The 13,004-nt window shown below is 36.4% G+C and overlaps 1 protein-coding gene across 1 annotated transcript in view; it reads right to left on the reverse strand.

The window, feature by feature from the left end:
* Positions 1-2,009: 2,009 nt before the first annotated feature.
* muc5ac (mucin 5AC, oligomeric mucus/gel-forming) overlaps positions 2,010-13,004 on the reverse strand; it is a 53,602-nt gene continuing 42,607 nt past the window's right edge. Inside the window, exons 61-80 of the mRNA XM_031900603.1 lie at positions 12,272-12,391; positions 11,874-11,972; positions 11,569-11,688; positions 11,314-11,412; positions 10,859-10,978; positions 10,592-10,690; positions 10,333-10,452; positions 10,072-10,170; positions 9,337-9,453; positions 9,080-9,178; positions 8,093-8,212; positions 7,825-7,923; positions 7,608-7,727; positions 7,044-7,142; positions 6,400-6,519; positions 5,894-5,992; positions 5,191-5,310; positions 4,941-4,992; positions 3,959-4,079; positions 2,010-2,950 (exon numbers count right to left, since the gene is read on the reverse strand). Of these exons, the coding sequence (XP_031756463.1) occupies positions 2,758-2,950; positions 3,959-4,079; positions 4,941-4,992; positions 5,191-5,310; positions 5,894-5,992; positions 6,400-6,519; positions 7,044-7,142; positions 7,608-7,727; positions 7,825-7,923; positions 8,093-8,212; positions 9,080-9,178; positions 9,337-9,453; positions 10,072-10,170; positions 10,333-10,452; positions 10,592-10,690; positions 10,859-10,978; positions 11,314-11,412; positions 11,569-11,688; positions 11,874-11,972; positions 12,272-12,391 (2,235 nt within the window). The 3' untranslated portion in view covers positions 2,010-2,757. The remainder of the gene's footprint in view (positions 2,951-3,958; positions 4,080-4,940; positions 4,993-5,190; positions 5,311-5,893; positions 5,993-6,399; positions 6,520-7,043; positions 7,143-7,607; positions 7,728-7,824; positions 7,924-8,092; positions 8,213-9,079; positions 9,179-9,336; positions 9,454-10,071; positions 10,171-10,332; positions 10,453-10,591; positions 10,691-10,858; positions 10,979-11,313; positions 11,413-11,568; positions 11,689-11,873; positions 11,973-12,271; positions 12,392-13,004) is intronic.

A 13,004-nucleotide genomic window follows, 5' to 3' on the forward strand; every position in this document is an offset into this window, starting at 1 on the left:
AAATAATAGCCGCGGGCGCCGAAACAATAGCGCACGACAAAATAATAGCCGCGGGCGACGAAACAAGAGCCGCGCGCGACGAAACAATAGCCGCACGCGACGAAACAATAGCCGTGCGACAAAATAATAGCTGCAGGCGATGAAATAATAGCCGCGTGACAAAACAATAGCCGCGGGAGACGAAACAATAGCCGCACGACAAAATAATAGCCGCGGGCGACAATTTTTTTTGTCGCACGACATTTTCGCCGTTTCGCGAATTTTTCGCCGTTTCGCGGATCTTTTCAAAGATTCGCGAATTTTTCGGCGAAGCGAAACGGAACAGATTCGCTCATCACTACCTGGTAGCTGTTAGTCATGAGAAAAAATTTTCTCCAGGCTTTTTTTTGCTAAACGGAACATAATCACTCATCACAAGGAGTTGTACTTGCGTGCCAGTAGTTTCTGTTTACATTGTGTGACTGCATATGTTTGTGTATATCAAGTGTGTTACATTCACGTATACCAAAGTTACTGATGGACCCTAGACATTTACAGAGACATCAATTTTACTGGTGCAACCAAGCTACCCCAGTTTGACACTAAATAGTGACAGAGTGGCCTGATAATTGGTGCATCTTAAGCCCCATCATAAGACACTGAGATAAGACACAAAAAATGAGCACCAAGCATGAGTGTTTGTATTTTGTATTCTCAATTCAACTGTGGAGAACCCTTGGGCTACCACCTGGTGTGGAGGAGGCGATAGCCCTAAGTTTCTCTTGCGTCAGTAGGCACAAAAGTGCTCTATTCAAAATGTAAGGCAAGAAGGACTAAGTTCTGCCAGGAGCAACTATAGTCAAGAGCAAGGAGTGCATTTTGATGCAAGTACCTTTAATGAAATGGGTTTTTCCTGCAACTGACTACAGGGAAGGTGCAGGGGCTGCAACTGAACTTGTTCTTGTAAATGTGCCCAATATCTGCATGCCAGTGATCCTTATACCTGAGTAATAATCTAAATATTCTTGAGTAAATAAGGATTATCCTTTGCTTTGAGTCTGAAGATATTTACAAGAATCCCAAAAGAGCCTTAGTTTTAATTTCTCAGTACATTGGTTAATGGTTCTTAGAGATGGGATACTAAAGATGGGATACAGGTAGGTGTTGGGCTGATAAAGATATGGGATCTATAATTGAGAATTCTTAGAACCTAGGGTATCTGTATAAGGGTTTTTTCAACTCTACTCCAGTCTACTGATAGCATTGCTGCCATCAATAGAAATTGATGCAGCTTAGTTAACTTCATGTTCTGAGTCAGAGCACTGTCCCAGACTCCAACCTGAACAGAGTCACCACCAGATGCAAGAGGCCGGACATCACAGGAAGGGCAGGCCTGCTGTATCCTTTCTCAAATTGTGAGAGTGGCACTTAAGTTGGATGGGTTTATTCTGCATAATGCTCTCCAGTGGTTCTTAAATGGTTGACCATTTCTACAGTGTGCCTAAGGTTAGAGCAATCACTGCCCCAAATGCATTTATTTATTTATTGCACCAGTAAGTGAACCACATACTTTACATAACTGGTTTCCTCTAGTCTAGGAGGCAAATTGTTCTGAGAGTTGTTTAAACAGTCTCTGAAACATTGAGATATGTGTTTTTTCAGCAAGCAGTAGATGTGTTATGGATTGCTTGCTATTGGTTGGTGAGCCCTTGAAATTAGATTCTCCAGGTTCTCTACATAGGTCATTGCTCAATTAAAAACAAGCTTTAAAGAAAAGAGGGTATCAGAACTGGGTGTACCCAGAACTGGGTGTACTGTTTAAGATTAGCAAATTTTTCGGCAAAGCAAAACGGGACAGATTCACTCATAACTATACATGGCCCACTCTCAGAACATCGAAACTTCCTCCTACAAAACATATTCCTGAATATACAATAGCATATACCATGCTGAATATAACACTGAATATACCCAGCTTCTTATTTTCCTTTTACCGCTAAATACCCGAATAGTAAAAAAAAAAGACATTATTAAAATGCTAAAATAGATTTTTTAATCTCTCACATTGCACATTTGTAAAAATGAGGATACAAGTCAGATAATCACTTGTTCAGACAAATAAATAGCTGAAAGCTTTCCTTGCCCAAGAACATGGAAATAAGAAGTGCGTACAAGTTCTGAAAATACATTTGTTTAAGTTAAAAAAATAAAGTTTACAGTCCTTCATGTTTACCTATTGGTTAAATACTCAAATATAACGTTTTGCCCTTGTTTTATTGTTGTGTTGCATTTGTAAACAATATCAGTGTGTAGACACAAGCCAAAGACTTTTGGTGGACAATTTTATGTGTATATTCACTTTCTCTCTTGATTATATACATTAATGTTTGTTAAACCCAGAGAAAGGGCAAAAATGTGTATTTTGTTTCCTACAAATCTGACCTATGTCTTAAAGTTAGAAATATAAAGAGGAAATGAAAGTTTGCACTAAATGATTACTACTGGCAACAGAGGAAACAGTGGACATGTAACAGTATAAAATAATGGCAGTGTAAAGTAACAGATTATAAGTAGGCTAAATGCTTTTTCATATATTCATTATTAGGTCTTAAGTTGCATTTACATGTATAGATAATGATATAACTAAAATGTGCTTACAGTAAGAGAAAAATATCACTAAAGGGAAATTGATAGGTTGTGTTTTCCAGAGGAAAAAAGGTGTCATGGAAGATCATGCTTAACATTCTGTCATTGTTAATGTCCACTTTCATCATCAGCTTAGAGCTTCTTCTTTGACTGCTGAGTATTGTCCTGGCATTCAGTACTTGTGCAGCCACACTCCTCTACATAGGTGTAAGAGAATACTGATTTGCTTCCATCTTTGCATTTCAGATCCACCTGCCGTTGGCTAGTCTTCTTCTCCTGGCAACAACTGCACGAATGCTCCATTGAATTGGAATCTGCAGAGTAGCTGTGGGAATAAAATTTCAGATTGTTAGTAATTATATTATAACCTTTATCAAAAAGTCTGTTTTCCCTTCCTATAATTTGACACAGGTAAGAGAAGAGGTAAGGAGAAAATACAGTTCTTGATGTATTGTACATTTTTGTACCCTTGTTTTCATCTTTTTAGGGCAATGTCACCAGTGTCGGACTGGGAACCCAGGGGCCCACCAGAAAACCTTAGACTCTAGGCCCACTTTCCTATTTTTCCTCCTTTCCTCACCCAACCTCTTTATTCTCCTAGTCTCTTTTATTTACATGCTAGCATTTATTCATCCATCTATTTCTCCTCTTTCTTCCCATTCGGAAAAAGGGAATGACCATGAAACAGGCCAAATTATCAGGAGTAGGGGGGCCCACTGACACCTGTGGTATCCTGGTGGGTCGGTCCAACACCCAGGGCAATTCCAAGCACTTTGTTCACTTTGCTCAAGCAGCTAAAAGCTCAGTGGGTGACGACACACTTTTCGTCACTGACTTCAATGGGAATTTCCTGCACTCATGATTTGGTCAGCATTTTCTAGCAATAATCAACGGAATCATGATTGCACCCCACTGGTGTAAAAAATAGAAATTAATAGGAGGGACATTCCATGCATTTTGTCATTTACACACTGAGCTGTAAATCAAGTGGGCAACAAAATATTTGGAATATCGCCATGTACCAGTGTCCTTAATGAATATGTAACAGGAAAATCTTTGAAATTGCTTGCCACTGCCAGTTTAGTAGGGATAGGATGTACTCACTCATGAAAAACTGTCAGTCAAAGATAGAATTAAAAGGCCCAATTACTTCTGGTGAGGATTCCATTAAGTAATAAAAGTTAAAAAAAACAAATAACATTCTTATACTTGCAATGTATCCCTTTTTTATGATTTGAACATTTGTAGCAGTATTTTTTAGTACAATTTGCACCTAAATATAATGATAAATATATGATATGGTTTCTGCATATCAGCCACCCACAAAACTTACATTGATTTGGTACTGCAGGTTCCCTCACAGTAGGCCATTTCCACTGTCTGTTCAGACTCACAAGATCCAAATGTGATGATCTTGACATCTTTTTGGACAAGGCATCCCGCCTTTTGATGAACTGGAAATGAATATACAGTTAATATCCAATAGACTACGGCAAATCATTTGATATTAATAGCTTATATATACATACAGTAGACTATCATTTCTAAAGATATTAGAAGTCACCAAGGCTTTTGTGATCATATAAAAACACAAAGGTTTTATTCTGGGCACAGAATCCTGAAAAGCCTTCTACTATATATGTAAAATACAGATTGGGATATAATATCCCCATAAATAAATAATATACAAATAAAAATTAATTTGTAAGTTGTTACTGTTTATAACCCCTCTACTACCACTGTCAATGCACAAATAGTTGGAGTCCAAGGTTAAACATATTCAGTGCTAGCTTCTACTGACTGCATGTCCCTTGTACTGCGTGACCCTTGCAGTGGTAGCTAATTTTGTGACATGCAGAAAAACTAGATTTCCCATGGTGCACCATAAAATCATTACTTACAATAGTCAGGTAAGTACCATTGTTTTACAATGTTTGGCGTTAATTTCTAAGACTGGTCATGGTTCAAAAGACTACAAATCCAGTAATGCACTATATAATGTCTGATGACTAGAACAGATGGAAGGCTCTCTATTACTGGTAATGCAATGCTAAATGTTGCAGTGACTTGTTGAACCACAAACAGTAGAAGCTGGAACTGGCAACATTGTCAAAAAAAAGTCACGATCGCATCAAATTGGGCGCGGCCATGTCAAAATGGTCACGGTCGTGTCACAATAAGTTGTGTGCGACAAAAAAGTCTCGCGACAAATGCTTTTTGCTAATTTTATTTGCTCAGTTGTAATTCCCAGAAAGTCATTTTAGAAGGTAAAAAATAACTGGACGTTACAGCAATATAACAGAACATGTCCTTACTTTCACAAAGCTGGCAGCAGCCATTTGCTGACATCTTTACAGTACCCTGTTTCTAAAAAAGGGGATAAAAGAAAGAAAATTAGTAAATATGTAGGATTGTTATAGAAATTCAAATAACAATTCAAATAGCTTTATATAGAGAGATCTCTATGTTATGTCATTTTAATGATTATATCAGTTAGTAGAATATAATAACACCAATTTGCGTTTAATTAAGAATTTAAAATGTTGGCTTGAGAACAAAATTTACCTCTTTGCATTCATTTGCATCAAAAGCAGGACAGGATTCCATTATTTTTATGATATCATAAGTAGGTGAGCACTTATAGGTGATGCACTTGTCGTCTTTAGGGGTATAGGTCTCGTCAGGCTGAGAGATAAGCAAAAGTTAAATGTGCACAGAGACAAGATATTATTGAAATCATTAAGCAGAAGCAGTGGAATATCACGACTGATGTTTGTTTTATATTATAAAATCTGCGCTAGTAATCATCCTAACCTTGGAAACAATAGCAAAGTCTGTTTAATATTATAGGAACTGCTCTGAGCTTTCTTATTGGTGGATTTCTTACACTGGAACATCTTTCTCTAGAAAAAAAATCATTGTACAGGTATGGGATCCCTTATCTGGAAAACTGTTATCCAGAAAGTTCCGAAGTAGGGAAAGGCCATCTCCCATAGGCTCCATTATAAGCAAATAATTCTAATTTTTAAAAATGATTTCCTTTTTCTCTGTAATAATAAAACAGTACCTTGTACTCGATCCCAACTAAGATATAATTAATCCTTATTGGAGGCAAAACAAGCCTGGGTTCAATTTTTTAATTATTTTTAGCAGGCTTAAGTTATGGAGATCCAAATTATAGAAAGACCCCTTATCTGGAAAAACCCCAGGTCTCGAGCATTCTGGATAACAGGTCCCATACTTGTACTTGAAAATTGCATAAACGTACCTTCATGGTTTTAGTGGAATTGTCACTTGTGCTCATTACACATTCTACTTGTTTGCATGATCCACAGCATTTGCCATCAGGTTTTTCATATTCATATCCCTTGTGAGACAAAAAATAGCCTTGAGAATAATTATGGATCCATGGACTCCAATGCAAAAGTGGAGACTTGACCAAAGCTTCCTGACACTTGATCGCTTATAGTCATGGAATGACCAGTTTTTCATTCCTACCTCCTCTCTTCACTGGCATCACCCTTACAATGCCTATTTTCTTTGTTTGAGGTAAAATATCACATTTTTTGTGCCCTTGGAGACCACTCAGGCATCAAGATCTAGTAATGGTTGAAACCTCTACAAAATTTTTGTAAAATACCCAGTCAATAAAATGTGTGCCATACAATACCCATAGAACTTCCTGATGCACTGACATTAAAGGCAAATACTAGATTTAATTCTTTATTTTCTACCTTCTCTAGATAGCAAACTGGGGCAAGAATATAAACTTACCTCTGGACACTGGGATTGCTCATTGATGGCACATTTCTCCTTCAATGTTTCCACTTCTAAGTCTGGTTTACATGTGTATGTGATGCATTTGTCATCCACTGGTGTAAATGTCTCCCCAGGCTAAAAATGGAATTCAGAAGTAAAATAATGAATACTTTATAAATATATTTAGTTTTATTTAAATATATATAGTGAATAAAGTACCCCCAGTTGTAAAATATAAAGATATTATAAGTCACCGAGGTGTTCCATGATTATATAAAAGGCTGAGGGCCGAGTGCTTTTATACAGGTCATGGAACTCCAAGGTGACATAATATCCTCATATTTTACAACAGGGAGTACTTTATTTATTATAATATACAAGTTTTATTGAGTCATGTGACAGGATATTACATCACTAAGCTCCGATTATAACCGATGACATCACTACTCACTGTTTATAAGGATATAATTTATGGTTTGGTCTCATAGGGAAATGACCAAACTGTACATTATACTCAAATTAAGTACTATTATAAAGTTATATAACTTTTCTTCTGAAAGAGAATTCATTTACAATAGTTACCAACCAAGCTTTGCTTTTTAGCATGTGTCTCCTGATATAAATTCTTTATTTGTTTTTAAATGTACTGCTCCAAGTACCTTTAAGATGTTAACAGAGTTGTCGCTCATCTTCACCGGGCATGCCACCTTAATGCATGACCCACAGCAGGCATCTTTGGCTGGTTGATATTCGTATGCCTATGGAATATAGAACAAGGTGAGGCAGGAGTCAAGACAAGAAACCCATTCAATAGACCTGTAGGGGCACATTTATCAAAGTATGACAGGTCCGAAATACAAAAAATTTGTATTTTTTTAAGGTTACAACTTTTGCGTATTTTCTGCAACTTTTTCGTACTTTGCTCGACCAAAAAGTGTGTCAAAATTGTATTGTTGCGCCGAGTACGAAAGTTTCGGATTCATTCAAGCTTCGGTTTGTGACTTTCCTTTGCCCAGGTTGGAGCTGCAGAGTTCCATTGATTCCTATGGGAGGCTTCCAAAATCATGCACTGAAGGTTTAAAGTCAGAAAGGTTTTCATCCCGTTTACGATCGTTCAGATACAAAAATGTTGTGACTTTCGGATCGCCAATGTGAAATGGACCATTAATGGATAATCCATTGTGAAAGCCAAGCTTATTCTTACTTGAAATGCAGAACCTTACCTCTGGGCAATCTGATTGTTTTGTGATGGGGCATGTCTCCATATGTGTTTCCACTTTCAAGTCTGGTTTACATACATAGGAGGTGCATTTGTCTTTATCAGGTGTGTAGGTCTCTCCAGGCTGCAATTTAAATACAAAAATAAAATAGATGTATAAATTAAACTGCTAAATTTCATCCACGCTACTATAGCTATAGAATTTTGGTGATATATAGTACCTTCATGACTTTAATTGTGTTGTCTTCCATCTTCACTGTACATGCCACTGGTACGCATATTCCACAGCAGGCTCCCACCTCTATTTTGTATACTTCGGCCTGTGAAACAAGAAAAAAAGCACCATTATTTTCTTTATTCTACCGTAACAGTTTATAAAGGGTAATACATTAGAAAATGTACCTACTTTATCACTTTACATATAAGGTTCTTAATTGGTAACTCAATGTAAAGGCAATGTGGATTGTATCTAGAAATGCAGGATCTTACCTTTGAGCATTGTGATTGATCTGTGATGGCACATTTCTCCTTTTGTTTCTCCAGGTCAAAGTCTGGTTTGCATACATAAGTTGTACATTCATCTTCTTTAGGTGTGTAGGTCTCTCCAGGCTGAAATGTGAATGCAACAATAAAATACTCTAGTTGAATTTCAAAATTGTATCCAGAAATGGGATTCTAGATAGTCTCACAATAAGGTTTTCTGGCATCATTGTGGACCTTTAAAAGTAAAACACTGCTAATTAAATAGATGTTTATATTAATGTTCCATCCATTCAGATAAAGAGATGGAATTCTAGTCTGAGGGATGTTTGTTGCTTTTAGAGTAGATATTTATAAACCGTATGGCAGTTTTTTTGGACCTTTAAAGGCTTATTTATGAATACAACTACAAGTTCAAAGTGCTAGTTAAGATGAATTGGCACTTTTTGTGAAAGCAACTTTACATGCTCCCACCAACATGGACACTAGGGAACTTTGCCAGTCTAGACGTGGCAGTAATATCAGGCTTGACAGTTGCATCAATAGCCACAACTGACATGAAACATGAGAATTTGATGATAACAACACCACATGACGGAGGTGCCACTATCACAATCAGGATTTTGCCACTTGTATGCAATTAACCAAATGGGTATTTTGTATCCATTTTGTTGCATGATGTATAAGTTGCAGCCCAATTGGGTGCCTGCAACAACTCTGACATTCTGTAAAAACACTGCATTGTACAGAAAAACATGGCAAATTGAACCTAAAAATGTAATCTTGCATGTTGCACTATCTTTGTCTTGTCAACTATTACATACAACAACATTCAGTGGGATCACTGGTCAGCTTTTGCAAATCTAAACATTAACATTGTGTTGTACAAGAGACCAGAATATCTACTTTAATTGGTGATTTCCATTCCTAGATTATACAAATTGTTATAAATGTCATGGTTCAACAAAGAATATAATGGATCATTTCAAAAAGTACCTGAAGGACTTTGGTTGTGTTGTCATCCATCTTCATTGTACACGCCACACGTACACATGTTCCACAGCAGGCATCCACCATCTTTTCATATTTATATCCCTGTTTGATATAAAGCACAATCAGTTTATGTTATCCGAAAGCAAGAGAGCACAAAGTACAGTTTATAACAAGTAGTAAGGAATATTACTGCTAATAGGACCTTATTGGACAATTCATTCTGATAATCTGAATGTGTAGCTGGATATGCAGAATCTTACCGCTGAGCATTCTGACTCTGTGATGGCACATTTCTCCTTATGTGTTTCCAGCTCAAAGTCAGGTTTACATACATAGGTGGTGCATTCATCGTCTTTAGGTGTATAAGTCTCGCCAGGCTAAAATGTAAATACAACAATAAAATAGTATAGTTGTCCATAATTATATTTGCTATTTTATCTATGCATATATAAGAACGGAATTCTAGATAGTCTCACAATAAAGTATATTCACTGGCATTATAATAAACATTTACAAAGCAAACAGCTATTTTGGAACATTTGTGTATTAGTTTATAGGACTTTTAGAATTGTCAGACAGATTTCTTTACATTGGCCTTGATTTAATGGTTTAACAAAGCATATCATTTTATATATACAGGTATGGGACCTATTATCCAGAATGCTCGGGACCAAGGGTATTCCGGATAAGGGGTCTTTCCGTAATTTGGATCTCCATACCTTAAGTCTACTAAAAATTCAATAAAACATTCATTAAACCCAACAGGATTGTTTTGCCTCTAATAAGGATTCATTATATCTTAATTGGGATCAATTACAAGGCACTGTTTTCTTACTACAGAGAAAAAGGAAATCAGTTTTAAAATTCTGAATTATTTGCTTAAAATGGAGTCTATGGGAGACAGGCTTTCCGTAATTTGGAGCTTTCTGGATAATGGGTTTCCGGATAAGGGGTCCGATACCTGTAATAATTTTTGCAGTTAGTATGAAAAGTACCTTAAGGACTTTGGTTGTGCTGTCATCCATCTTCATTGTACATGCCACACGTACACATATTCCACAGCAGGCTCCCTTCACCTTTTCGTATTCATATCCCTGTTTGACATAAAGCACACTTTTTTTTAGCCTATAGCAAGAGATTAATAAGTTCAGTTAAGTGAGTAGTTAAGAGAGTAGTTAAGGAGCAAACATTTCAAATTTTGTTTGTCTAAATACAGCCTTTAATGGATAATTCCACCTGGAAACGCAGAACCTTACCTCTAAGCATTCAGATTGATCTGTGATGGGGCATTTCTCCTTAAGGGTGTGCAATTCAAAGTCTGGTTTGCATTCATAGGAGATGCATTCGTCTTCTTTAGATGTGTAGGTCTCTCCAGGCTGAAATGTAAATACAACAATGAAATATTGTAGTTGTCTACATTAAAGTTTATATTTTATCCATGCAAATACAAAACAGGAATTCTGGATTGTGAGTGGGGACTGGAGGATGAGCGGAGAGGAAGCATTTATCATGTACCTCAAGGAGTTTGGTTGTGTTGTCATCCATCTTCATCACACATGCCACATGTACACATATTCCACAGCAGGCGCCCTTCACCTTTTCATAGTCATATCCCTAGTTGACATAAATCACAATACATTTTTGGTTATCCGAAAGCAAGAGAGTAATACGTTCATAAAGTGTAATAAAGCAGTCAAAATGAATACCTTGGTGCTCTGAATAGGGCTCTGAATGGACAATTCAGTATAAAAGTCAGATGCATGTAGAAATGCAGAATCTTACCTCTGGGCAATCTGATTGATCTGTGATAAGACATTTCTCTTTAAGGGTATCCAGTTCAAAGTCTGGTTTACATTCATAGGAGACGCATTTGTTATCTTCAGGTGTGTAGGTCTCTCCAGGCTGAAATTGAAATGCAACAATAAAGTAACCTCTTTGAATTTCAAAATTGTGCATATACAGAAATGGAATTCTAGATAGTCTTAAGGTAAGGTATATTTGCTGGCATTATTGTAGACCTTTAAAAAGCAAGAAACTGTTATATTCTAGAACACATATATTATTATTATTATATGCTTTGCTAATCTTGCTGTACAGCAGATAATCAACTTTTGTCAGTGATACCATTTCATGGACAGATGTTTCACATTGGTCTTGATTTTATGCTTTATGCAAAGAAGTGGCATTCTAGATAGTGTCTCTACAAGGTATTTTTGATGCCATTATAGAAAAAGTACCTTGAGCAGTTTGGTTGTCTTGTCATCCATCTTCATTACACATGCCACAGGTGGACATGTTCCACAGCAAGCACCCTTTACCATTTTATAGACAGTTCCCTGTTTGATATAAAATACAATCATTGTTTGTTATCCTTAAGCAAGAGAGTAATAGCTTCACTTCAAAAAGAGTATATATATATATATATATATATATATATATATATATATATACTGTATATATATATATATATATATATAAAAGCAGAACCTTACCTCTTGGCAATCTGATTCATCTGAGATGGAGCATTTCTCCTTAAGAGTTTCCACTTCAAAGTCTGGTTTACATACATAGGAGACGCATTTGTTATCTTCAGGTGTGTAGGTCTCTCCAGGCTGATATTAAAAACAATACTTATAGCAATATAATAGTAATAATAACAACAATAAAATATATAGGAATGGGATTCTAGATAGTCTCAGCATAAGGTATATTTGCTGGCATCATTGTGAACATTTAAAAGCAATATACAGCGTTTGTATTCTGGAACATTTGTATTTTATTATATAAGGTACAGTACCTTAAGGATGTTGGTTGTGTTGTCATCCATCTTCATTACACATGCCACACGTACACATATGCCACAGCAGGCTCCCTTCACATTTTCGTATTTATATCCCTGTTTGACATAAAGCACAATCATCTTTTGTTAGCCTATAGCAAGAGAGTAATAAATTCCGTTTATAAAGAGTAGTTAAGGAGCAAACATTTAAAATTTTGTTTGTCATATCCCTGTTCGACATAAAGCACAATCATTTTTTTTATCCTAGCAAGAGAGTAATAACATTTAACTTTTAACCGTTCACAAAGAATAGTAAAGAAGTAAATGTTAATACTTTGGTGCTTTATAAACAGGACTCATTTTCATTGGACAATGCATTGTGGAAGTCAGATGCATATAGAAATGCAGAATCTTACCTCTGGGCAATCTGATTGATCTGCAATAAGACATTTTTCCTTAAGTTTTTCCAGTTCAAAGTCCGGTTTACATTCATAGGAGGTACATTTGTCTTCTTCAGGTGTATAGGTCTCTCCAGGCTGAAATTGAAATGCAACAATAAAATACCATCGCTGAATTTCAAAATTATATTGTGCATATACAATATTGGGATTCTAGATGGGATTTTAGATAAAGCAAAACACTGTTATATTCTGAAACATTTGGCTGTTATTCTAGAGTTGTCATTCTATGATTCATATTTTGCAAACCAAAACATATAAATCTATTGTTTGCTGTACAGCAGATGATGAACTATTATGGGTGATGTAATTCCATGGCCACATTTTTCACTTTGGTCTTAAAGGGGACCAGTCACCCTAAGAAATAACTCCAAATTATTTTCTATATTGTTAGTTGAGCAAAATAAACTTTACTTACTCTATATAAATAATATAAATCTTGTTTCCTTCCGTCTTGGAATTACTCAATCAAAGCAAGCAGGCAGGCACCATTTTGTGGACACTGTTATTAAGGCAAGCTTTGTATCATGCCAACATCTTGTCTATGTGCCAGAATGGGGGACCAGATGCCCATGCCCATGCACTGGCTACACAATTAGATGATGAGGAGGGAGAGGAAAAGTGAGATGTGCAGTGACATCTAGGTAGTGCTGAACGGAAAGCTAAAGTTACTGTCTGCCCCGCCTCTATG

The sequence above is a fragment of the Xenopus tropicalis genome, chromosome 4, assembly GCF_000004195.4.
Source record: "Xenopus tropicalis strain Nigerian chromosome 4, UCB_Xtro_10.0, whole genome shotgun sequence".
NCBI classification, from domain to species: domain Eukaryota; kingdom Metazoa; phylum Chordata; class Amphibia; order Anura; family Pipidae; genus Xenopus; species Xenopus tropicalis.